Source organism: Populus trichocarpa, chromosome 13 (assembly GCF_000002775.5).
Source record: "Populus trichocarpa isolate Nisqually-1 chromosome 13, P.trichocarpa_v4.1, whole genome shotgun sequence".
Classification (NCBI taxonomy): domain Eukaryota; kingdom Viridiplantae; phylum Streptophyta; class Magnoliopsida; order Malpighiales; family Salicaceae; genus Populus; species Populus trichocarpa.
This window is the reverse complement of record NC_037297.2, coordinates 11,540,499-11,568,039: the sequence shown is the minus strand read 5'-3', so window position 1 is coordinate 11,568,039 and position 27,541 is coordinate 11,540,499. Positions and strand designations below refer to the sequence as shown.

The window sequence follows — 27,541 nt, the reverse complement described above, 5'->3', positions numbered from 1 at the left end:
AGAACTTAGATCAGATAAGTTTAATATTATTATTAATATAAAAAATATTATAATTAATATTATAAATATTATTCTTAATTCAGTGTTGCCGCGAACATAAACTCTTCGGTGTAACTTTATCTAATACTATTATATCTTAACTGTTTTTTATATATATGTATTTTTTATGAAAAAAACAATTATCCTACGCCGGCCACCTAACTACTATTATATGAATAAGTGAGGCCGACTATCCACTATCAAATAAAGCCAAGCATTTTGTTGCTGAACAAGACGGCAATTCTTTATAAATGTTATCCTCCATACGTTAGCATAATTGGAACCAGATTATGATTGCTGGTCATTTTAACTAGTAATCAGTAGCTGTAGTAAACTGCGATGTCCATTTCTAACCTCTCCAGTTCAGAGACACAAGAGGTCCGAACTCCACTCCTAAACGACACTGTTGATGACTGCGTTGATTATAAGGGCAACCCAGTTTGTAGATACAACTCTGGTGGATGGAGGTCTGCAGCTTTCATTATAGGTAACACAGCTGTTTCTTTTTCTATATTTAATCCAGCCGAAGCCATTGTTTTGTGTTTTAACTAGCTTGTTTGGTGTACAAGTGCAGGTGTGGAAGTTGCAGAGAGGTTTGCTTATTATGGGATCTCTTCCAACTTAATAACGTATTTAACTGGGCCGTTGGGTCAATCAACCGTTACTGCGGCTAAGAATGTGAACGTATGGTCAGGCACAGCGTCGTTGCTGCCCTTGTTCGGTGCATTTGTTGCTGATTCTTTTCTTGGAAGATGCAGGACTATTATTATTGCCTCACTTATCTACATCTTGGTAAAAAACATCTCTCAAAAACTAATTTTACTGGTTAGAGAGTTTGATTTCTAGATGTTTATAATTGTTCCTAAGGACCAATTGAGGTGTTGGCTTAGGTAGTATGAAGTAGTATGAAAGTTTGTTCTCTGTGTCATCGTTGTAGGTTCCAATCTAGAAAGGGTGTGGGAAAAAAACTTCTCGTGAATACACCAATTTGAATATGGATGACATGCCAACAAAAATCACTTAGTTTCAATCTATGAAAGCTTGGCTAGGATACCAGATCTTTGGATTACAAATAAAGTAGGCCTGCAGTCTCATAAAAGCAAATAAAAAAGTTCTGATTTTTATTTATTATTTTATTTTATTTTTTGAGTATCATCAACCTAAGTTAGCTGATGTATCTGCTCAGCTATTTTTCTTAGATTTAGCTGAGTTTTCTAAAAGGAAAATATTCATCTATGATTGTTGAGTAACTCAAGTAAATATTCTAGTCCTCGAGAATTGAGATCCTCGAGAATTGAGATGACAGTCGCCATCTACATTGGCTTCGAGTCCCATCATTTTAGTAAACTATGGATGACACACACGCACACATGTAGTAAAGAATTGACAGCTTAAACAAAGTTGTGCATTGGCGAAACAGCACTCCTTCCTGCAAATTTCTTGATCACCTGACCCTTTTAACTATCTTGGGTTTATTTCAAGTACCAAGGTATTTGGAAATTGAAAACAGTTCTCAAAGCTTAATCTTTGCAAGAATCAACTGAACTATAGTCTATTCGGGAGGAATTGAGATAGTTGTGGCCAAAGTTCAGTAATTGCCTGCTATACTTCGTATTGGTTGCAGTTTCTTTCATTGAAACCAAACCTGAGTTCACAGGTTGATAACATCTTCCTTTAGGTTTGTTTTCTTGATCTCTATTTGGATTGGCTGGACATAAATTAAGGATTTTAAACCTACCCTATTAAATAGTCAGCATGATTGTGTAATGTCTTTAAGACACAAGATACTACATACTTATCCTTTCTTTTCTGTTCTTGAGGAGTGGGTAAACAATTTGTTCATGATTCCTGGAAATTAATAAACTTATGCTGTTCAGCTTTGGCTTTAAAGTTTCTGTCATGTTTTGAATTTAATTGTAGGGACTTGGCTTGTTGACTCTATCAGCTATGCTTCCTACATCTGACTGTCAAAGTGACAGTATGTCCTGTTCTTCTAATACACTGCAAGTGATTTTATTATTTATTGCTCTCTATCTAGTAGCACTTGGCCAAGGTGGGCACAAGCCTTGTGTCCAGGCTTTTGGAGCGGATCAATTTGATAGACAAGACACCAAAGAGTACAAATCCAAAAGCTCATTCTTCAATTGGTGGTATTTTTTTATGAGTTCAGGCATCTTAGTATCACTACTGGTTTTAACATACATTCAAGACAATCTTAGTTGGAGTCTTGGATTTGGAATCCCATGCATTATGATGATCTGTGCACTGATCATCTTCTTACTGGGATCAAAGAAATATCGGTACAGTGTTAAAAGGGAAGGGAACAACGCACTTTTGAGAATTACTCGGGTCTTTGTGGCAGCTTTCAGGAATTGGCGATTTACTCCTTCCTCAATAGCTTCTGAGGAAGAAGGTCGTGGAACTGTACCTCACCAAAGTTATGAGCAGTTCAAGTAAGAGAATTTATCGTGTCTTTGAGGTTAAAAATTAAACACAAATTGCTTCTAGTTGACCTGAAGATTTTCATTAGATGGGAATTTTTAAGTAAGACATTGATTGAAAATACTTTATTTTGTGAGCTTTAACCAGTTAGGATCAAATGCAAAGTCCATGATATCGTATTGTGATAGCAATCTGAGCTCTGATATTCTATTTAACCCTTCGTATGGAAAACTAGTAATATCACCGTGATTCATTTTGGGGATCCAAAGTGCATTGTAGTAGGTGGAGATCCTGCAGCCTAGCCTCTAATAGCCGTGGTGCTTAAGTGCGCCTTGCACTTTTAATACTTTCCACAGAACAGTTAATCACCTCTGAAATGTCTCTGATTTATGTGCTATTAGCATCATTAAACGGCTGTTTGTTATCCTTGGCAATTGTTTGATGATATCAAATTTAGATTTTGTTAGGAGATACACTTAATTATTTGTTGATATGGGTCTAAGATGCTGTATTGTCTTAGTGTGCTTGTTGATTTGCATCAACCAGTGGAGATTGTAACACTGATTACGGTACAGAAGGGAGTGATTTCATGTCACCATATAGATTAAGTATTGATGCTCTATGATATTTTATCAAGTGGGAGATTACTTCTGCTCTCTGTGGTCTTGAATCAGTGAAGTTTTACTCAAAAGACCTTTTGCTTTACCATATCAAGCTTCTCTAAGATAAAAATTGATTCCAGGTTCCTAAACAATGCGCTGCTTACAACAGATGGCTCAAAAGAAGATCAGAAGGTTTGTACCTTTCGTGATGTTGAAGAAGCCAAGGCAGTACTCAGGCTTATTCCAATATGGACTACATGCTTGGGATATGCAATTGTGTTTCCACAGTCCTCAACTTTCTTTGTCAAGCAAGCAGCAACCATGGATAGATCAATTTCACCAGGTTTCGAGATACCAGCAGCTTCACTTGAAAGCTTTAGCAGCATTTCCATGATCCTCTGTATTGCTATCTATGACCGTCTCTTTGTTCCTGTTGCAAGAGCTTTAACAAGGAAACCATCTGGCATTTCAATGCTTCAGAGAATTGGAACTGGGATGTTTTTATCTGCTGTTTCGATAGCATTTGCTGCTCTAGTTGAGATGAAAAGGCTCGAAATCGCTCAAGAATCTGGTCTAGTCAATGAACCAAATGTGACTGTTCCAATGAGTGTTTGGTGGTTAGTTCCTTCATATGTCTTGTTCGGAGTTGCTGATGTCTTCACCATGGTTGGTCTGCAAGAAATTTTCTATGATCAGGTCCCTAGTGATTTAAAGAGTGTTGGTCTTTCACTATACCTCAGTATCTTTGGTGTAGGAAAATTTCTTAGCAGCTTTCTCATCTCTGTGATTGAGAAAGCGACTGGTGGCATTGGCTGTTATAGCTGGTTCAACAATAATTTGAACCGGGCTCATCTTGATTATTTTTATTGGATACTTGCTGCGCTAAGTGTGGTGGAATTGATTATGTACATGTATTATACAAGATTTTACATTTATAGTAGGGATGAGAGAATCTAAGGCAATGTTTTTCTTATTACCATCTCTCTGCAATTACAATTGTTGCAAGCATGTAGCTTGTGGGGAGAGGAGTGGCATATACAAGGAACACAACATCCTCGTTTGCTGCTAGTCTGCCACTGCTGTAATTGGTCAAAATATTTGGTTATCCATTTTTGTTTGAAATGTAAATGGTCTCAGTAAATTTGTAATTGGCAACAATTTTCTAAATGTGTATTTTATATGGTGACTGATTGTCTGGTTTTTGTATTTTAGTTGCCTATATATGTTGTTCTCAGCTTGCTGACATCCTGAGCTTTTGAGTTGTGATATTTGCATGCTCATGAGCTCATAAGTTGACGCAGTTTAAATTCAGCAGGTGTCGGATTTGAGCTCAACCGGTTATGCAGCCTTGTCCAATGTTAATAAGTTGCATTATGTGTGTCAAGAAAATGTGCTGCGTGATGCGAAGCCGGGGAAGATGATGTCCGATCTTGAAGACAGAATGTGCTGCATTTGCTTTGGATCCTGCTGGAATACACAGAAAGATGGAAGAGGTGAATCTTGTTAGTTTGTTTCATCAAGAAATAGAGAAAACCAGTCTGTTTCTTTGATTTTGTCTGTGCCAAAGGAATATGTTGCTTTCGAGATTAACATCTTCAAAGGTTTAACATCAAGATAGCTTGGCATTTGCTACATGTTATCTTTAATGCTAGATTTTCGTTTGGCTTGCTTCTTGTACAAATTCCTATCTGACCAATGACCAGAATTCTATCATGTGATTTAGAATTTTCATCGTACTTGCTTTCTTTCAATGATTTTTCTGATATTCTCTGAAACTTGCAAGAAAATATTGACATCCCAAAAGATTGTCGCTTTCTTTTCACAAGTCATGCCAAGATTTTGTTAATGCTCCTCTCCACACTGGTGAAGATAATGGTAGTTGCTTTGAACAAATTAATTATAGTGAGGTTTTGAAGAGGAGTCTCAACACAAATTAATTTTGAAATTTTTATTCAAAGTATCTTTTATTTTTTAGGTGTATATGTATATAATTATTATAGATATATTTATTTTTTAAGTCTCTTGAATTATTTTAGATTAGTATAAATATATGTGCGGAGTATTGTAAGTTTAAATCCAAGTCTATAGGGATTTGTTTTTTAGAAGAGTGATGTAATATGAATGAAATTCAAAGTATCTTTCCATGTTTCCATTTTTACTTTACTGCTTCAAATATTTCTAACAAATTGGACAGCAAAATATAGTGAGGTTTTGAAGATTTTTTTGAGCTGAGGAGCCATTTCTGATTTGGTTTAGCTTGAAGACTAGTTAGGTGCCCCGAGCCAACTTTTTTCCATAAAAAACATTAAAAAAACTAAGATTTAAAAGTGTTGGGTTTGTCTATAAAAAAAGATCAAAGAGCCAAATCAGAACCAATAATAATATTTATAATATTAATAATAATATATAACTTATCTAGCTCAAGTTCATATATTTTTAATCTATTAAAAAAATTATGGTTTTTCTTCCCTAGTAATAATATTTTTTTTCAAATAAAATAATAATAATAATAATAATAATAATAATAATAATAATAATAATAATAATAATTTTTAAGTTTATCCTTCAAATCAAATCTATAGTTGTTTTTCAATATTATTTTTTTTCAAAATTATTAATTATTATATTAATAATAATATTAAACTTAACCAAGTTTAAGTGGGTCTGTCTGCAACACCAGATCCAAGAGCTTTGAGCCCCTCATAAACGACAGATTCAAGAGTCTTGAGTCTGGCTACAATCTGGACCCATTAGACTTGGATCAGGACATAGGACCTAAGAGCCTTGGGTTCGGACACTGGACCCAATAGCTTTGGGTTTGAACACCTGTCCAAGTGTCTTGGGCCAAGTGAGGCTGCAAGACCCAAGGAACTTGGGTTTGCGCTCATGCCACTCTCAAGTAACTTGGATTAGACGCACCTTTCCAGCCTCAAAAAACTTAAGTCTAGAAGGGCATGTCAGACCCAAGTTAATAATAATAATAATAATAATAATAATAATAATAATAATTGATTTTGCCCTTCAAATCAAATCTATGTTTTTTTATAATAATATTTTTTTTAAAATTTAATAATATTAACGGATTTAATAATATTTATGATATTAATTGTAATAAAAATAATAAAATTTATAATACAAATAATAATATTTTTAATATTGACAATATTAATTATAATAAAAATAACAATATTTTTAATATTAATAATATTAATTATAATAAAAATAAAAATATTTATAATACAAACAATAATATTAAGTCATGCGCTAGGGCTGCCATGTGTTGGATATAGACCCGCTCGCCTGGGTCTACAGCCAGGCACACGGGTTTGGCCTTAGCGCCTAGGGCATGGCAGCCCCATCGCCAGGTGTCTACAGCCTGGGAAGGGAAGGGTTAGAAGAAGGAAGGGATGGTAAGAAGAAAAACGGTTGTTCTCAATCTCTTGACTTATTTTCTTTGTAATAGAAGGTAACAAGCTCTCTTATTAAGTCAATTGAATTTGTTTGTGTTTTCCTTGAATAATTGAGATTTTAGAATACCTTAGTATATGTTTAAGAAGTCTGTTAAATAATGATAGGATTTTGTGTTTAGCTGGAAATAATGGAAAAATGCATGGGAAACAAATTTATACTTGTTGAACATAAAAATCAAAACTGGACAGATTGTCTTTTAATTTCTCTACTAAGATTTGAACCCTAAGATGACAGAATTTGAGATATTTTTCTTCACGAAAGTTGTCGACATGGATGTTACCTCTCTAATGAAATTGACCTTGCTTAAATTGGAGTGACAAAACACTATATATGGAAGAAAAAACGAAGATAGGCCAAAACCAGGAATAAGCAGGACAAATTTTTGGGTTTTTGAAATTTGTGAATTTAGGCATGTAGATGGAAAAACTAGGTATATTCATCTTCATAAAAGTTGTAGAACCATGTTTTAGCGTTCCAAAAAACAAACCACATATAAAACCGAGTTCTATAGCTCCGGTTATACTCAAACTACTAAACAGTGTTTGGTATCTGTTATATTGAGCCACCTAAAACTTGTAAATTGATAACTTCTGTTTGGAATTGTTTTTTATTATAAAATGTCAAATTATGAAGGAAATGAAAATAGTACGTATGTGTGGTTAAGACTCGAAATTTAAATTAGTGTAACTATTGATACAAGTGAGATTGTGGGAAATAAACGAGAGCAGGGGACGGCTAGCAAAGCAAAGATTTCAGGTAGGTGTCTGACACTTAGATCTCCAATTTAAAGTCTCTTTTAATTCTTTAGCTTAGCTCCTAATAAGATGTAGTTCAAATTTTAGCATTTATATGTAGTGTTTGAATGATGGTTGAACTAGTTCTTGGTTTGGGACTAGCACCCGGTGAATGGGCTGATGATTGGACCAGTGTCCTGGTTTGGAATTGGTGTCCTGAGATTGGGCTGATGGTTGAATTAGTGTTCTAGTTTGGAACTGGTGCTCTTTTGAATGGGCTGATGGTTGGTCCAATGTTCTGGAATGGAACTGGTGTCCTATGAATGGGTGACCAATAGAATCAGTTATTATTGGATAAGATTGGTGCGTTGACAAGTGAGAAATTATAGAAATTGATAAGCCAATCCTCTAATAAGTTTTGCGAGTTCATTGATCTTTGCTTCATGGTTAGTCCTGGTAGTTTTCAGCTTGTGATTGTAAGTCTTCAACATCTTCATTAGTTGTTCATAATTTTGTGTTTGATCCTTGCTGACAGCTTCTAATGAGTTTTTTAGTTTTTTGAGATCTTGTGTTCTAGTATTAAGAGCCATAGTATTAGGTCGTGGATCAACTGCTCTAATACCACTTATTGTAAGTCTAATGGGATGATCCCCAACTAAGAAGAAATCCAGTAGAATAATGTTGTTGCTTAAGCAAATATAATTTTAAGCTAGAAATCAAGAAATTGAGAAGAGAAGAACACAATAGAACAATATAGATTAGACTAGAACAAAGAGGAAAAAGAGAAGAAATAGGATGACAAAACTAGTTAATTCATCTTTCTTCATGCATTTTCTTTCTGACATTTCTATTACATATAAACCAAGGAAATACCAAACATTACATGATTTGTGCCTCAATGGACATGTGGAAAACAACTTAACTAACTCTCCTAACCGGAAAAACATAATAAAATGATGCGTGTGGGTGAATAAATGAAACAATTCGTTTAATGTAGTTGTGTAATCCCAAATCTTCCAACGGTCATGCGGTGTATTTTGATTCTTTCAAATTCTAGCGGTCATTAGCCATTGTCATTGCCTCTCTTCTCACTTTTGTTATTGATTTTGATCTTTTGGCGTCTGTAACATCATAGCTTCCTTTTCCTTATTGTATTGATACTTTCTTGTTTTTGTATGTAAGGAAAGTCAAGTAGTGGGGACATCGAACCCGAAACATTGTTTACACACGCGTATGATCATAGACAATGAAAGATAACACAAACCATTGAGAGATTTGACATTAGCTTATGTTTTAGTTTAATTTATATGAACTTTTAGTTGAAGTTTATTAATTATATTTTATTTGTTGGGTTTGATTTATTGTTGGGCATTTCATTTAGTGGGCTATAAGTTCAATCGCTTGTTGTAGTTAGAGTTTTAATAGTTATATCATATTTTTCTAAATGTTATGTAGTTTTTGATGAATGAATAAGAATTGCAAAGTCGTATATTTTCCAATCTCCCATTCTTCTCTTTCTTTACTTTTTATTCTTAGCTTCTTTTCTAAAAACTTCTTTTTTTTTCATGCTTTAATTTTTCTTGTTCATTGTTGTGCATCATCAACCTTGTTGGTGTTTTTTTTAAAATGTATGAACTATGATGCTACAACACGCCAGAGAGGGAGGGACATGCTTACCAGGATGATATGCTATCTTGGGAAATGCAGATTTAATGACTTTTTCTTTGCACAAAAATGCATTATTATGATGTAATGATTTTTCCCTCGTGAAAATGAAGCTTTCTCAAAATTCATCAGCTTCTTGTTCTTCATAAGATATAGGACGAACAGAATTAAAACTGGAAATTGAAAGGTATCTAATGAAATCAAAGTGCAAAATGAATTTGACTTGCTCTTATTAAAATAGAAATCTTCAGAATATACATGAAATCGAAAATTTTTAGATGGAGCATCGCATCTACAGATGAAGTCGACAACTTCCATACTTCTCGGTTTGAAATTATTATTTTTTAATTATGTTTGTTTATGTTGCGAATTAATTCACATCATAATCTTGCATGTATAGTTAAAAATTCTTGGGTTTTTTTAAACCTCTCTGGTGATAACGATGTTAAAAGAAACTAGTTATTTCGTAATATTTATATTATTTAATCCAACTCAATTCATTAAAATCAAATAATATAGATATTATAAATAATAATGAATTAAAAAAATCTAAAAAATAAATTTCATAAATCGGGTGATAAATCAAGATTTTTTAAAACCTAGTCAATTTGACCTGACCTATATACCCTATCTGTATACCATGTAATCATTTTATCTTTATATTTAATAGTGTGGTGAAATATATAAAAATTATAATTAATATGGGAGGTAGAGTCATTGTTTTTAAACCCGATCCGGTGGCTGGCCCGGTCCAAGGCTCGTGTTCTAGGTTTTGATCGGGTCATCCGGTTGCCCGAGTCAATCCCTATTTTTTAAAAAATCAAAACGACGTCATTTTAGTTAAAAAAAACAAAAGTCAACGGGTTGCAACTGGGTTTTTGACCGGGTTTTGTCGGGTCACCGGGTCACACTGAGTCATGACTTTTCCTATTTTTTCTGCAACCCGGCCTGGTTCCAGCCCCAGGTCAGCTGGATCCCGAGTCGACCTGCCAGGCCGAGCCGAGTTTCAAAACGATGGGCAGAGTACTATGATATTATACATACAACTAAATGGTGTGAGGAAATCATTGTTTCCCCACACCCAAATGCATTGTGGATTACAACAGTAATCTGTTGTAATCCACGGTGCAGTGCATTTCTTTTTTTTTTTTACTTTTTTTTTTGTATTTTTTCATTTTTTTTCCAACTTTCCCCTTTTTCATTTTTTTTTCTTTCCAAAATTACTTTTCTTTTTTTTTTCAACTTTCCTCTGTGTTCCTTTTGTTTTCCAAAATTATTTTTGTTGATTTTACTTTTTAAATATTGAGCTAGTTAAAAATTTTGCTTTGCAATTTTTTTTCTTTAAAATATTGTGGATTTCTGCGGTGTTTTCCAACATAGTTTTTCTATTTTATTTTTTTATTTTTCAAAATTATATTTGTCGATTTTTTTTAATATTGAGCTGATTGAGAATTTAGTTTTGTAATTTTTTTTCTTTAAAACATTGTTGATTGCTACAGTATTTCTCCGCATGGTTTTTTTTGTTTTTTTTTTTTATGATTTTCTCCAAAATTATCTTTTTTTATTTTATTTTTAAATATTGAGCTGGTTAAAAATTACAGTTACAATATGTGAGGAAAGCACTGTAACTTTCCTCGCAAATTACTTGGATTGCTACAACACATGGTTTTTTTCTGTTTTATTATGTTTTTTTCTAAAATTATCTTTGTCAATTTTATTTTTTAAATATTAAGCTGGTTAAGAATTGCAATTACAAGTAAATACAAGTTTTTCCTCACAAAACACTATGGATTGATACAGTTTTTCATCACATGGTTTTTTTTCAGTTTCTTTTGTGTTTTCTTTTTTTTGTAATATTTTTTTCCAAAATTATCTTCGTCGATTTTTTTTTTAATATTGAGTTGTTTAGAATTTAACTTTCTAATAAAGCTTAATCATGTGGGGAAAACACTGTAGCTTTCCTCACAAAACATTGTGGATTGCTACAGTGTCTCTCCATATTTTTTTTCTTATAATTTTTTTAAAATTATCTTTGTCAATTTTATTTTTTTAATATTGACCTATTTTGAAATTACAATTACAAGTCATTACAAATAAGGCTAAATCACGTGGGGAAGCACTGTAGCTTTCATCATAAAACACTATGAATTGCTATAGTGTTTCCAACATGATTTCCCCCCTTTTTTGTTTGTGTTTTTTTTTTGTTATTTTTTTTTCTAAAATTATATCTGTCGATTTTTTTTAATATTGAGCTGATTAAGAATTTAACTTTGTAATTTTTTTCTTTAAAACACTGTGAATTGTTGCAGTGTTTTCCCATATGATTTGTTTATGATTTTTTCTAAAATTATCTTTGTCAATTTATTTTTTGAATTTGAGTTGGTGAAGAATTATAATTATGATAAAGCTAAATCATATGAGAAAAGCGTTGTAGTTTTTCTTACAAAACAATGTGGATTGCTACAGTATTTCTCTAAATGGTTTTTTTATTTTATTTTATTGGGGATAATACTGTAGTTTTCCTCACAAAACGTTGTTAATTGCTACAACGTTTTTTCTCATGAGTTTTTTTTTTCCTTCCAAAATTATCTTGTTGGTTTTTTTTTTTTAATATTAAGTTGGTAGAGAATTTAGCTTTGTAATTTTTTTTGCTTTTTATTTACAGAAAAACTAAATCATGTGGTGAAAACACTGTATCTTTTCTCACAAAACACTGTGGATTGCTACAAATCATTTTGTTTAGTTTCTAAGTTTTTGATCACCAACACAACTTTTTTTTCTGTTATAAAATATTTACTCCATCATACATTTAGTTTTTATTATTTATCTAATACTGATTTACAATTATAATACTATCAGGTGTATTTTTTTATAAACTCACGATGACAATGTGTGAACATGTCATCTCAGTATATGTTGTAGGTGAGCCCTTAAAAGTAAATTAATATTTTATAAAATAGTAGAAGGTGATATAAATACAATTAACATAAAAAAAAGGTATTCTCGTTTATTTTATATTGCACCTGCAACACGGCCGAGAAGTAGGCGGAGAACTGCAATCATGAACACCAAGCACAAAGGATTGATTCCCTGTAATAATATTATATAAATAAGAGAGGCTGACAATCCAGCTAACAAATAAAGCAAAACATTATTTTGCTGAGCAAGACGGCAATTCTTTATAAATGTTATCCTCCATATGTTAGCATAATTGGAACAAGATTGTGATTGCTGGTCATTTTAACTAGTAATCAGTAGCTGTAGTAAACTGCGATGTCCATTTCTAACCTCTCCAGTTCAGAGACACAAGAGGTCCGAACTCCACTCCTAAACGACACTGTTGATGACTGCGTTGATTATAAGGGCAACCCAGTTTGTAGATACAACTCTGGTGGATGGAGGTCTGCATCTTTCATTATAGGTAACACAGCTGTTTCTTTTTCTATATTTAATCCAGCCGAAGCCATTATTTTGTGTTTTAACTAGCTTGTTTGGTGTACAAGTGCAGGTGTGGAGGTGGCAGAGAGGTTTGCTTTTTATGGAATCTCTTCCAACTTAATAATGTATTTAACTGGGCCGTTGGGTCAATCAACCATTACTGCGGCTAAGAATGTGAACGTATGGTCAGGCACAGCGTCGTTTCTGCCCTTGTTCGGTGCATTTGTTGCTGATTCTTTTCTTGGAAGATGCAGGACTATTATTATTGCCTCACTTATCTACATTTTGGTAAAAAACATCTCTCAAAAACTAATTTTACTGGTTAGAGAGTTTGATTTCTAGGTGTTCATAATTGGTCCTAAGGACCGATTGAGGTGTTGGCTTAGGTAGTATGAAAGTTTCTTCTCTGTGTCATCATTGTAGGTTCCAATCTAGAAAGGGTGTGGGCAAAAAACTTCTCGTGAATACACCAATTTGAATATGGATGACATGCCAACAAAAATCACTTAGTTTCAATCTATGAAAGCTTGGCTAGGATACCAGATCTTTGGATTACAAATAAAGTAGGCCTGCAGTCTCATAAAAGCAAATAAAAAAGTTCTGATTTTTATTTATTATTTTATTTTATTTTTTGAGTATCATCAACCTAAGTTAGCTGATGTATCTGCTCAGCTATTTTTCTTAGAGTTAGCTGAGTTTTCTAAAAGGAAAATGTTCATCTATGATTGTTGAGTAACTCAAGTAAATATTCTAGTCCTCGAGAATTGAGATGAAAGTCGCCATCTACATTGGCTTCGAGTCCCATCATTTTAGTAAACTATGGATGACACACACGCACACATGTAGTAAAGAATTGACAGCTTAAACAAAGTTGTGCATTGGCGAAACAGCACTCCTTCCTGCAAATTTCTTGATCACCTGGCCCTTTTAACTATCTTGGGTTTATTTGAAGTACCAAGGTATTTGGAAATTGAAAACAGTTCTCAAAGCTTAATCTTTGCAAGAATCAACTGAACTATAGTCTATTCGGGAGGAATTGGGATAGTTGTGGCCAAAGTTCAGTAATTGCCTACTATACTTCGTATTGATTGCAGTTTCTTTCATTGTCTACTCCACACAATTTTGCACTAATTGAAACCAAACCTGAGGTCACAGGTTGATAACATCTTCCTATTAGATTTGTTCTTGATCTCTATTTGGATTGGCTGGACATAAATTAAGGATTTTAAACCTACCCTATTAAATAGTCAGCATGATTGTGTAATGTCTTTAAGACACAAGATACTACATACTTATCCTTTCTTTTCTGTTCTTGAGGAGTGGGTAAACAATTTGTTCATGATTCCTGGAAATTAATAAACTTATGCTGTTCAGCTTTGGGTTTAAAGTTTCTGTCATATTTTGAATTTAATTGTAGGGACTTGGCTTGTTGACTCTATCAGCTATGCTTCCTACATCTGACTGTCAAAGTGACAGTATGTCCTGTTCTTCTAATACACTGCAAGTGATTTTATTCTTTATTGCTCTCTATCTAGTAGCACTTGGCCAAGGTGGGCACAAGCCTTGTGTCCCGGCTTTTGGAGCGGATCAATTTGATAGACAAGACACCAAAGAGTACAAAGCCAAAAGCTCATTCTTCAATTGGTGGTATTTTTTTATGAGTTCAGGCATCTTAGTATCACTACTGGTTTTAACATACATTCAAGACAATCTTAGTTGGAGTCTTGGATTTGGAATCCCATTCATTATGATGATCTGTGCACTGATCATCTTCTTACTGGGATCAAAGAAATATCGGTACAGTGTTAAAAGGGAAGGGAACAACGCACTTTTGAGAATTGCTCGGGTCTTTGTGGCAGCTTTCAGGAATTGGCGATTTACTCCTTCCTCAATAGCTTCTGAGGAAGAAGGTCGTGGAACTGTACCTCACCAAAGTTATGAGCAGTTCAAGTAAGAGAATTTATCAAGTCTTTGAGGTTAAAAAATAAACACAAATTGCATCTAGTTGACCTGAAGATTTTCATTAGATGGGAATTTTTAAGTAAGACATTGATTGAAAATACTTTATTTTGTGAGCTTTAACCAGTTAGGATCAAATGCAAAGTCCATGATATCGTATTGTGATAGCAATCTGAGCTCTGATATTCTATTTAACCCTTCGTATGGAAAACTAGTAATATCACCGTGATTCATTTTGGGGATCCAAAGCGCATTGTAGTAGGTGGAGATCCTGCAGCCTAGCCTCTAATAGCCCTGGTGCTTAAGTGCGCCTTGCACTTTTAACACTTTCCACAAAACAGTTAATCACCTCTGAAATGTCTCTGATTTATGTGCTATTAGCATCAGTGAACGGCTGTTTGTTATCCTTGGCAATTGTTTGAAGATATCAAATTTAGATTTTGTTAGGAGATACACTTAATTATTTGTTGATATGGGTCTAAGATGCTGTATTGTCTTAGTGTGCTTGTTGATTTGCATCAACCAGTGGAGATTGTAACACTGATTACGGTACAGAAGGGAGTGATTTCACATCACCATATAGATTAAGCTGTGATGCTCTATGATATTTTATCAAGTGGGAGATTACTTCTGCTCTCTGTGGTCTTGAATCAGTGAAGTTTTACTCAAAAGACCTTTTGCTTTACCATATCAAGCTTCTCTAAGATAAAAATTGATTCCAGGTTCCTAAACAATGCGCTGCTTACAACAGATGGCTCAAAAGAAGATCAGAAGGTTTGTACCTTTAGTGAGGTTGAAGAAGCCAAGGCAGTTCTCAGGCTTATTCCAATATGGACTACATGCTTGGGATTTGCTATTGTGCTTCCACAGTCCTCAACTTTCTTTGTCAAGCAAGCAGCAACCATGGATAGATCAATTTCACCAGGTTTCGAGATACCAGCAGCTTCACTTGAAAGCTTTAGCAGCATTTCCATGATCCTCTGTATTGCTATCTATGACCGTCTCTTTGTTCCTGTTGCAAGAGCTTTAACAAGGAAACCATCTGGCATTTCAATGCTTCAGAGAATTGGAACTGGGATGTTTTTATCTGCTGTTTCGATAGCATTTGCTGCTCTAGTTGAGATGAAAAGGCTCGAAATCGCTCAAGAATCTGGTCTTGTCAATGAACCAAATGTGACTGTTCCAATGAGTGTTTGGTGGTTAGTTCCTTCATATGCCTTGTTCGGAGTTGCTGATGTCTTTACCATGGTTGGTCTGCAAGAACTTTTCTATGATCAGGTCCCTAGTGATTTAAAGAGTGTTGGTCTTTCACTATACCTCAGTATCTTTGGTGTAGGAAAATTTCTTAGCAGCTTTCTCATCTCTGTGATTGAGAAAGCGACTGGTGGCATTGGCTGTTATAGCTGGTTCAACAATAATTTGAACCGGGCTCATCTTGATTATTTTTATTGGATACTTGCTGCGCTAAGTGTGGTGGAATTGATTATGTACATGTATTATACAAGATTTTACATTTATAGTAGGGATGAGAGAATCTAAGGCAATGTTTTTCTTATTACCATCTCTCTGCAATTACAATTGTTGCAAGCATGTAGCTTGTGGGGAGAGGAGTGGCATATACAAGGAACACAACATCCTCGTTTGCTGCTAGTCTGCCACTGCTGTAATTGGTCAAAATATTTGGTTATCCATTTTTGTTTGAAATGTAAATGGTCTCAGTAAATTTGTAATTGGCAACAATTTTCTAAATGTGTATTTTATATGGTGACTGATTGTCTGGTTTTTGTATTTTAGTTGCCTATATATGTTGTTCTCAGCTTGCTGACATCCTGAGCTTTTGAGTTGTGATATTTGCATGCTCATGAGCTCATAAGTTGACGCAGTTTAAATTCAGCAGGTGTCGGATTTGAGCTCAACCGGTTATGCAGCCTTGTCCAATGTTAATAAGTTGCATTATGTGTGTCAAGAAAATGTGCTGCGTGATGCGAAGCCGGGGAAGATGATGTCCGATCTTGAAGACAGAATGTGCTGCATTTGCTTTGGATCCTGCTGGAATACACAGAAAGATGGAAGAGGTGAATCTTGTTAGTTTGTTTCATCAAGAAATAGAGAAAACCAGTCTGTTTCTTTGATTTTGTCTGTGCCAAAGGAATATGTTGCTTTCGAGATTAACATCTTCAAAGGTTTAACATCAAGATAGCTTGGCATTTGCTACATGTTATCTTTAATGCTAGATTTTCGTTTGGCTTGCTTCTTGTACAAATTCCTATCTGACCAATGACCAGAATTCTATCATGTGATTTAGAATTTTCATCGTACTTGCTTTCTTTCAATGATTTTTCTGATATTCTCTGAAACTTGCAAGAAAATATTGACATCCCAAAAGATTGTCGCTTTCTTTTCACAAGTCATGCCAAGATTTTGTTAATGCTCCTCTCCACACTGGTGAAGATAATGGTAGTTGCTTTGAACAAATTAATTATAGTGAGGTTTTGAAGAGGAGTCTCAACACAAATTAATTTTGAAATTTTTATTCAAAGTATCTTTTATTTTTTAGGTGTATATGTATATAATTATTATAGATATATTTATTTTTTAAGTCTCTTGAATTATTTTAGATTAGTATAAATATATGTGCGGAGTATTGTAAGTTTAAATCCAAGTCTATAGGGATTTGTTTTTTAGAAGAGTGATGTAATATGAATGAAATTCAAAGTATCTTTCCATGTTTCCATTTTTACTTTACTGCTTCAAATATTTCTAACAAATTGGACAGCAAAATATAGTGAGGTTTTGAAGATTTTTTTGAGCTGAGGAGCCATTTCTGATTTGGTTTAGCTTGAAGACTAGTTAGGTGCCTCGAGCCAACTTTTTTCCATAAAAAACATTAAAAAAACTAAAATTTAAAAGTGTTGGGTTTGTCTATAAAAAAAGACCAAAGAGCCTTGGATTTGACTACAATGTCAGAACCAATAGTAATATTTATAATATTAATGATAATATATAACTTATCTGGCTCAAGTTCATATATTTTTAATCTATTAAAAAAATTATGGTTTTTCTTTCCTAGTAATAATATTTTTTTCAAATATAATAATAATAATAATAATAATAATAATAATAATAATTTTTAAGTTTACCCTTCAAATCAAATCTATAGTTGTTTTTCAATATTATTTTTTTTTCAAAATTATTAATTATTATATTAATAATATTTTTAATATTAATAATAATATTAAACTTAACCAAGTTTAAGTGGGTCTGTCTGCAACACCAAACCCAAGAGCTTTGGGCCCCTCATAAACGACAGATTCAAGAGCCTTAAGTCTGGCTGCAATCCGGACCCATTAGACTTGGGTCAGGACATAGGACCTAAGAGCCTTGGATCCGAACACTGGACCCAATAGCTTTGGGTTTGAACACTTGTCCAAGTGTCTTGGGCCAAGTGAGGCTGTAAGACCCAAGAAACTTGGGTTTGCGCTCATGCCACTCTCAAGTAACTTGGATTAGACGCACCTTTCCAGCCCCAAGAAACTTAAGTCTAGAAGGGCATGTCAGACCCAAGTTAATAATAATAATAATAATAATAATAATAATAATAATAATTGATTTTGCCCTTCAAATCAAATCTATGTTTTTTTATAATAATATTTTTTTTAAAATTTAATAATATTTATGATATTAATTATAATAAAAATAATAATATTTTTAATATTGACAATATTAATTATAATAAAAATAAAAATATTTTTAATATTAACAATATTAATTATAATAAAAATAACAATATTTTTAATACAAACAATAATATTAAGTCATGCGCTAGGGCTGCCATGTGTTGGCTATAGACCTGCTCGCCTGGGTCTACAGCCAGGCACACGGGTTTGGCCCTAGCGCCCAGGGCATGGCAGCCCCATAGCTAGGTGTCTACAGCCTGGGAAGGGAAGGGTTAGAAGAAGGAAGGGATGGTAAGAACAAAAGTGGTTGATCTTTTGACTCATTTTCTTTGTAATAGAAGGTAACAAACTCTCTTATTAAGTCAATTGAATTTGTTTGTGTGTTTCCTTGAATAATTAAGATTTTAGAATACCTTAGTATAGGTTTAAAAAGTCTGTTAAATAATGAAAAAATGCATGGGAAACAAATTTATACTTGTTGAACATAAAAATCAAAACTGGACAGGTTGTCTCTCAATTTCTCTACTAAGATTTGAACCCTAAGATGATAAAATTTGAGATATTTTCCTTCACGAAAGTTGTAGACATAGATGTTGCCTTTCTAATAAAATTGATCTTGCTTAAATTGGAGTGACAAAACATTATATATGGAAGAAAAATCGAAGATAGGTCAAAACCGGGAATCAGCAGGACAAATTTTTGGGTTTCTGAAATTTATGAATTTAGGCATGTAGATGGAAAAACTGGGGTTATTCATCTTTATAAAAGTTGTAGAACCATGTTTTAGCGTTCCAAAAAACAAGCCACACATAAAACCGAGTTCTATAGCTCCGGTTATACTCAAACTACTAAACAATGTTTGGAATCTGTTATGTTGAGCCACCTAAAACTTGTAAATTGATAATTTCTGTTTGGAATTGTTTTTTATTATAAAATTTTGAATTATAAAGGAAATGAAAATAGTACGTATGTGTGGTTAAGACTCGAAATTTAAATTAGTGTAACTATTGGTACATGTGAGATTGTGGGAAATAAACGAGAGCATGGGACGACTAGCAGAGTAAAGATTTCAGGTAGGTGTCTAACACTTAGATCTCTAATTTAAAGCCTTTTTTAATTCTTTAGCTTAGCTCCTAATAAGATGTAGTTCAAATTTTAGCATTTATATATAGTGTTTGAATGATGGTTGAACCAGTTCTTGGTTTGGGACTAGCGCCCGGTGAATGGGCTGATGATTGGACCAGTGTCTTGGTTTGGAATTGGTGCCCTAAGATTGGGCTGATGGCTGAATCAGTGTCCTAGTTTGGAACTGGTGCCCTTTTGAATGAACTGATGGTTGGTCCAGTGTCCTGGAATGGGTGACCAATAGAATCAGTTATTATTGGACAAGATTGATGCGTTGACAAGTGGAAAATTATAGAAATTGATGATAGATGAATTAAAAGCAAATTGTTAGTGTAATGAAAAGTGTACTAGATCATCATAATTAATTTAGTTATGTTGATGCAAATTAATATATAAGTTCATCTCAGCAGCGTAACCCTTAGTTTATGCATAGGTGTTCCCTATGTTTAGTCACTTAAGTTAATAGAAAAATCAAAGAATTTTCTTTTTGGTTGTATTTAACAATACTTTTAATTTGTATGTATAAAATTATGTAGTACTTTTTTGTTAAAACTTTATGTAGTAATTTGAAATTTAGAATTTACATTATGTTAATCTATGAATGCAATTACAATGGTTAATTAATAGTTATCTCTTATTTTAAAAAAAAAAAACTTCCTAAGATTTTTTTCTCATTTTTAACTTGATGATTGTGTGAATTTTACTTTAAAAGTTTGGAGTGTTATAGTTTGAGACTTGGAATGATTGGAATGTGTATGAGCAATGAATACAGGATATGTACAAATGATTTGTTGATAACTTGGGACCTCCCAGTATAGGAGAGACTTTACTGAAATTTCTACCGAAATTTCAGTAAACTGTATGAGTTCAACAATAAATAAATAAATAAATAAATAAATTTTTACCGTGTTTTTCCCTTTTTTATGATTGATGTGTTGGTTTTGAAAATGAGGATGTTACACATGAGTTCTTCTAGAGGGTCCCTTTGGCCACCAAATCTAGCACATAATGCCTCCACATACTCCTTACATGTTACTTCCTGATCACCTAAACTTCTCATGTAGTTTTGGTACTAGAAAAGGGCCATACTATCTAGATAATAGGAGACCAGCTTAAGTCTCTCTGATTCTCCAATCTCTTCCATATCAAAATATTAATTGCACCTATACAATCACTTATGAACATTCCCTTCATTAAAACTGGGAAAGTCAAGTCTAGGTGTGTGTGTCTTAATAAGTGAGGTCTTGCCATTCAAGTTCCACTATGAGCCACCTGTGTTATCTCTGGCTGCACTAGTCTTCTCTGTGGGCATTTGTAGGTTTTAAAGAAGAGTTGTTTGTTGATAAGCCAATCCTCTAATAAGTTTTGCGAGTTCATTGATCTTTGCTTCATGGTTAGTCCTGGTATTTTCCAGCTTGTGATTGTAAGTCTTCAACATCTTCATCAGTTGTTCATAATTTTGTGTTTGATCTCGTGTTCTAGTATTAAGAGCCATAGTATTAGGTCGTGGATCAACTACTCTAATACCACTTATTGCAAGTCTGATGGGATGATCCCCAACTAAGAAGAAATCCAGTAGAATAATGTTGTTGCTTAAGCTATAAAATTTTAATCTAGAAATCAAGAAATTGAGAAGAGAAGAAGAACACAATAGAACAATATAGATTAGACTAGAACAAAGAGGAAAAAGAGAGAAGAAATAGGATGACAAAACTAGTTAATTCATCTTTCTTCATGCATTTTCTTTCTGGCATTTCTATTACATATAAACCAAGGAAATACCAAACATTACATGATTTGTGCCTCAATGGACATGTGGAAAACAACTTAACTAACTCTCCTAACCGGAAAAACATAATAAAATGATGCGTGTGGGTGAATAAATGAAACAATTCGTTTAATGTAGTTGTGTAATCCCAAATCTTCCAACGGTCATGCGGTGTATTTTGATTCTTTCAAATTCTAGCGGTCATTAGCCATTGCCATTGCCTCTCTTCTCGCTTTTGTTATTGATTTTGATCTTTTGGCGTCTATAACATCATAACTTCTTTTTCCTTATTGTATTGATACTTTCTTGTTTTTGTATGCAAGGAAAGTCAAGTAGTGGGTACACCGAACCCAAAATATTGTTTACACACGCGTATGATCATAGACGATGGAAGATAGCCCACACAATTGAGAGATTTGGCTTTAGCTTATGTTTTAGTTTAATTTATATAAACTTTTAGTCGAAGTTTATTAATTAGGCTTTATTTATTGAGTTTTATTTATTGTTGGGTATTTTATTTAGTAGATCATAAATCCAATCGCTTGTTGTAGTTAAAGTTTTAGTATTTATATCATATTTTTTTAAATGTTATGTAGTTTTTTATGAATGAATAAGAATTGCAAAGTTGCATATTTTTCAATCTCCCATTCGTCTCTCTCTTTACTTTTTATTATTAGCTTCTTCTCTAAAAACTTTTTTTTTTCCCTCCTGAAAATGAAGTTTTATCAAAATTCATCAGCTTCTTGTTCATCATAAAATATAGTACGAACATAATTAAAACTGGAAATTGAAAGGTATCTAATGAAATCAAAGTGCAAAATGAATTTGACTTGCTCTTATTAAACTAGAAATCTTCAGAATATACATGAAATCGAAAATTTCCAGATGGAGCATCGCATCTACAGATGAAGTCGACAACTTCCATACTTCTCGGTTTGAAATTATTATTTTTCAAATTATGTTTGTTTATGTTGCGAATTAATTCACATCATAATTTTACATGTATAGTTAAAAATTCATGGGTTTTTTAAACCTCTCTAGTGAGAACAAAGTAGGGATGTTAAAAGAAATTGGTTATTTTGTAATATTTGTATTATTTAATTCAATTCAATTCATCAAAATTAAATAATATAGATATTATAAATAATAATAAGTTAAAAAAATCTAAAAAATAGATATCATAAATCGGCTGATAAATCAAAATTTTTTAAAACTCAGTCAACTTGTCGTGACCTTGTAAATCCTTTACTTATTTTTATATTTAATAGTGTGGTGAAATATATAAAAAATAGAATTAATATAGGAGGTAGAGTACTATGATATCAATAGTATATGTTGTAGGTGAGCCTTTAAAAGTAAATTAATATTTTATAAAATAGTAGAAGGTGCGATAAATACAATTAAAATAAAAAAAGGTATTCTCGTTTATTTTATATTGCACCTCGCAACACGACCGAGTAGTAAGGCGGGGAACTGCAATCATGAACTCCAAGCACAAAGGATTGATTCCCTGTAATAATATTATATAAATAAGAGAGGCTGACAATCCAACTAACAAATAAAGCCAAGCATTTTTTTGCTGAACAAGACGTCAATTTTTTATAAATGTTATCCTCCATATGTTAGCATAATTGGAACCAGATTATGATTGCTGGTAATTTTAACTAGTAATCATTAGCTGTAGTAAACTGCGATGTCCATTTCTAACCTCTCCAGTTCAGAGACACAAGAGGTCCGAACTCCACTCCTAAACGACACTGTTGATGACTGCGTTGATTATAAGGGCAACCCAGTTTGTAGATACAACTCTGGTGGATGGAGGTCTGCATCTTTCATTATAGGTAACACAGCTGTTTCTTTTTCTATATTTAATCCAGCCGAAGCCATTATTTTGTGTTTTAACTATCTTGTTTGGTGTACAAGTGCAGGTGTGGAAGTTGCAGAGAGGTTTTCTTTTTATGGGATCTCTTCCAACTTAATAACGTATTTAACTGGGCCGTTGGGTCAATCAACCATTACTGCGGCTAAGAATGTGAACGTATGGTCAGGCACAGCGTCGTTGCTGCCCTTGTTCGGTGCATTTGTTGCTGATTCTTTTCTTGGAAAATGCAGGACTATTATTATTGCCTCACTTATCTACATCTTGGTAAAAAACATCTCTCAAAAACTAATTTTACTGGTTAGAGAGTTTGATTTCTAGGTGTTTATAATTGGTCCTAAGGACCAATTGAGGTGTTGGCTTAGGTAGTATGAAAGTTTGTTCTATGTGTCATCATTGTAGGTTCCAATCTAGAAAGGGTGTGGGCGAAAAAACTTCTCGTGAATACACCAATTTGAATATGGATGACATGCCAACAAAAATCACTTAGTTTCAATCTACGAAAGCTTGGCCAGGATACAAATAAAGTAGGCCTGCAGTCTCATAAAAGCAAATAAAAAAGTTCTGATTTTTATTTATTATTTTATTTTATTTTTTGAGTATCATCAATCCTAAGTTAGCTGATGTATCTACTCAGCTATTTTTCTTAGATTTAGCTGAGTTTTCTAAAAGTAAAATGTTCATCTATGATTGTTGAGTAACTCAAGTAAATATTCTAGTTCTCGAGAATTGAAATGAAAGTTGCCATCTACATTGGCTTCGAGTCGCATCATTTTAGTAAATATGGATGACACACACACACAGAGGTAGTAAAGAATTGACAGCTGAAACAAAGTTGTGCATTGGCAAAACAGCACTCCTTCCTGCAAATTTCTTGATCACCTGGCCCTTTTAACTATCTTGGGTTTATTTGAAGTACAAGGTATTTGGAAATTGAAAGCAGTTCTCAATGCTTAATCTTTGCAAGAATCAACTGAACTATAGTCTCTTCGGGAGGAATTGGGATAGTTGTGGCCAAAGTTCAGTAATTGCCTACTATACTTCGTATTGGTTGCAGTTTCTTTCATTGTCTACTTCACACAATTTTGCACTAATTGAAACCAAACCTGAGGTCACAGGTTGATAACATCTTCCTATTAGATTTGTTTTCTTGATCTCTATTTGGATTGGCTGGACATAAATTAAGGATTTTAAACCTACCCTATTAAATAGTCAGCATGATTGTGTAATGTCTTTAAGACACCAGATACTTCATACTTATCCTTTCTTTTCTGTTCTTGAGGAGTGGGTAAAAAATTTGTTCATGATTCCTGGAAATTAATAAACTTATGCTGTTCAGCTTTGGGTTTAAAGTTTCTGTCATATTTTGAATTTAATTGTAGGGACTTGGCTTGTTGACTCTATCAGCTATGCTTCGTACATCTGACTGTCAAAGTAACAGTACGTCCTGTTCGTCTAATACACTACAAGTGATTTTATTCTTTATTGCTCTCTATCTAGTAGCACTTGGCCAAGGTGGATACAAGCCTTGTGTCCCGGCTTTTGGAGCAGATCAATTTGATAGACAAGACACCAAAGAGTACAAAGCCAAAAGCTCATTCTTCAATTGGTGGTATTTTTTTGTGAGTTCAGGCATCTTAGTATCACTACTGGTTTTAACATACATTCAAGACAATCTTAGTTGGAGTCTTGGATTTGGAATCCCATGCATTATGATCATCTGTGCACTGATCATCTTCTTATTGGGATCAAAGAAATATCGGTACAGTGTTAAAAGGGAAGGGAACAACGCACTTTTGAGAATTGCTCGGGTCTTTGTGGCAGCTTTCAGGAATTGGCGATTTACTCCTTCCTCACTAGCTTCTGAGGAAGAAGGTCGTGGAACTGTACCTCACCAAAGTTATGAGCAGTTCAAGTAAGAGAATTTATCGTGTCTTTGAGGTTAAAAATTAAACACAAATTGCATCTAGTTGACCTGAAGATTTTCATTAGATGAGAATTTTTAAGTAAGACATTGATTGAAAATACTTTATTTTGTGAGCTTTAACCAGTTAGGATCAAATGCAAAGTCCGTGATATCGTATTGTGACAGCAATCTGAGCTCTGATATTCTATTTAACCCTTCGTATGGAAAACTAGTATATCACCGTGATCCATTTTGGGGATCCAAAGCGCATTGTAGTAGGTGGAGATCCTGCAGCCTAGCCTCTAATAGCCCTGGTGCTTAAGTCGCCTTGCACTTTTAACACTTTCCACAAAACAGTTAATCACCTCTGAAATGTCTCTGATTTATGTGCTATTAGCATCAGTGAACGGCTGTTTGTTATCCTTGGCAATTGTTTGATGATATCAAATTTAGATTTTGTTAGGAGATACACTTAATTATTTGTTGATATGGGTCTAAGATGCTGTATTGTCTTAGTGTGCTTGTTGATTTGCATCAACCACTGGAGATTGTAACACTGATTACGGTACAGAAGGGAGTGATTTCACATCACCATATAGATTAAGTTGTGATGCTCTATGATATTTTATCAAGTGGGAGATTACTTCTGCTCTCTGTGGTCTTGAATCAGTGAAGTTTTACTCAAAAGACCTTTTGCTTTACCATATCAAGCTTCTCTAAGATAAAAATTGATTCCAGGTTCCTAAACAATGCGCTGCTTACAACAGATGGCTCAAAAGAAGATCAGAAGGTTTGTACCTTTCGTGATGTTGAAGAAGCCAAGGCAGTACTCAGGCTTATTCCAATATGGACTACATGCTTGGGATATGCTATTGTGTTTCCACAGTCCTCAACTTTCTTTGTCAAGCAAGCAGCAACCATGGATAGATCAATTTCACCAGGTTTCGAGATACCAGCAGCTTCACTTGAAAGCTTTAGCAGCATTTCCATGATCCTCTGTATTGCTATCTATGACCGTCTCTTTGTTCCTGTTGCAAGAGCTTTAACAAGGAAACCATCTGGCATTTCAATGCTTCAGAGAATTGGAACTGGGATGTTTTTATCTGCTGTTTCGATAGCATTTGCTGCTCTAGTTGAGATGAAAAGGCTCGAAATCGCTCAAGAATCTGGTCTAGTCAATGAACCAAATGTGACTGTTCCAATGAGTGTTTGGTGGTTAGTTCCTTCATATGTCTTGTTCGGAGTTGCTGATGTCTTTACCATGGTTGGTCTGCAAGAACTTTTCTATGATCAGGTCCCTAGTGATTTAAAGAGTGTTGGTCTTTCACTATACCTCAGTATCTTTGGTGTAGGAAAATTTCTTAGCAGCTTTCTCATCTCTGTCATTGAGAAAGCGACTGCTGGCATTGGCTGTTATAGCTGGTTCGACAATAATTTGAACCGGGCTCATCTTGATTATTTTTATTGGATACTTGCTGCGCTGAGTGTGGTGGAATTGATTATGTACATGTATTATACAAGATTTTACATTTTATAGTAGGGATGAGAGAATCTAAGGCAATGTTTTTCTTATTACCATCTCCCTGGAATTACAATTGTTGCAAGCATGTAGCTTGCGGGGAGAGGAGTGGCATATATAAGGAACACAACATCCTCGTTTGCTGCTAGTCTGCCACTGCTGTAATTGGTCAAAATATTTGGTTATCCATTTTTGTTTCAAATGTAAATGGTCTCAGTAAATTTGTAATTGGCAATAATTTTCTAAATGTGTATTTTATATGGTGACTGATTGTCTGGTTTTTGTAATTTAGTTGCCTATAAATGTAGTTCTCAGCTTGCTGACATCCTGAGCTTTTGAGCTGTGAGATATTTGCATGCTCATGAGCTCATAAGTTGACGCAGTTTAAATTCAGCAGGTATCGGATTTGAGCTCAACCGGTTATGCAACCTTGTCCAATGTTAATAAGTTGCATTATGTGTGTCAAGAAAATGTGCTGCATGATGTGAAGCCGTGGAAGATGATGTTCGATCTTGAAGACAGAATGTGCTGCATTTGCTTTGGATCCTGCTGAAATACAAAGAAAGATGGAAGAGGTGAATATTGTTATGGGGCAGTGAGGGAGAAGGAGAGTGTGATCAGTGAGGAAGAAAGGGAGAAAATATTTATTGTGACTTAGAAAAAAAGTGGGCGGTCAGGATTATAGTGCAGAGAGGTTGAGGGATCCGTTCTCTTAATTTGGTGAGGTTGGAGATGTTTGTCATAAAAAAGGTAAAGAAGAAAAGAGGTTTGGCACTTGTTGCGATGGCTACTAAAGATGCAGCGGTAAGTTCATTGTTCTAATCGAAGTATTTGCAGTTTTTACATTGCATGCACTTTGGATTCTTGCAATTACTTACGTTGGGTTTTTTTTTTTTTTTTTGGACAGGTTGCTGCTGCTATGGAAATGTGAATTGCAATCTTTTGAATCTCTTATAGTTTTTCCTTGTCAAAAGTTGAAGAACAAGGTTTCATACCTGGGAATCTGATGACCTCAGAAATTTTGCTCTGATTAATCATCAAGAACGTGAAGATTTCGTCTTAGGGAAGCTCCAAAAGATTAGTTAGACCTTCATTTAATCCCTGTTCCTTAATACTTATTGTTCTTTAAAGACATTCTTAGATAACATGGATGAAGCTTCTATTTTTCTTGAATTATATGTTTTTGCTCATGTTTAGAATTTACCATCCATGACATACAGCGCAATGTGCTCAAATTCTTAGAGAACCTCACTCACTCGACTAGGACAAGACTGTCAATTGGAGTGCTTCTTGGAGTGGCTATTAGCCCTACTGTGG

The 27,541-nt window shown here is 34.0% G+C and overlaps 3 protein-coding genes across 13 annotated transcripts; all 3 read left to right on the top strand.

Moving 5' to 3' along the window:
- The first annotated feature begins 248 nt into the window (after window positions 1-248).
- On the top strand, window positions 249-16,138 carry LOC112323894 (protein NRT1/ PTR FAMILY 5.10). Its single transcript, XM_024583917.2, has 5 exons — window positions 249-368; window positions 12,209-12,374; window positions 12,462-12,679; window positions 13,809-14,341; window positions 15,073-16,138. Exons 2-5 carry the CDS (start codon window positions 12,227-12,229, stop codon window positions 15,887-15,889), a joined length of 1,716 nt encoding a protein of 571 aa, XP_024439685.2. The 5' UTR covers window positions 249-368; window positions 12,209-12,226; the 3' UTR covers window positions 15,890-16,138.
- Window positions 362-26,802, top strand: LOC7494433 (protein NRT1/ PTR FAMILY 5.10). Of its 11 annotated transcripts, XM_052446604.1 has the most exons (6): window positions 362-526; window positions 614-831; window positions 1,960-2,492; window positions 3,224-3,700; window positions 16,245-16,279; window positions 26,654-26,802. In XM_052446604.1, exons 1-5 carry the CDS (start codon window positions 379-381, stop codon window positions 16,258-16,260), a joined length of 1,392 nt encoding a protein of 463 aa, XP_052302564.1. In that variant the 5' UTR covers window positions 362-378; the 3' UTR covers window positions 16,261-16,279; window positions 26,654-26,802. The 11 variants fall into 11 exon arrangements, with proteins under 11 accessions (XP_052302564.1, XP_052302562.1, XP_052302560.1 ...); XM_052446602.1 differs by lacking the exon at window positions 26,654-26,802 and having other exon boundaries at window positions 3,224-3,749; window positions 16,248-16,677; XM_052446600.1 differs by lacking the exon at window positions 26,654-26,802 and having other exon boundaries at window positions 3,224-3,749; window positions 16,245-16,677.
- LOC18104397 (protein NRT1/ PTR FAMILY 5.10) lies at window positions 22,512-26,511 on the top strand. The gene is made up of 4 exons (XM_006376162.3): window positions 22,512-22,761; window positions 22,849-23,066; window positions 24,182-24,714; window positions 25,444-26,511. Exons 1-4 carry the CDS (start codon window positions 22,614-22,616, stop codon window positions 26,240-26,242), a joined length of 1,698 nt encoding a protein of 565 aa, XP_006376224.3. The 5' UTR covers window positions 22,512-22,613; the 3' UTR covers window positions 26,243-26,511.
- Window positions 26,803-27,541: the final 739 nt, after the last annotated feature.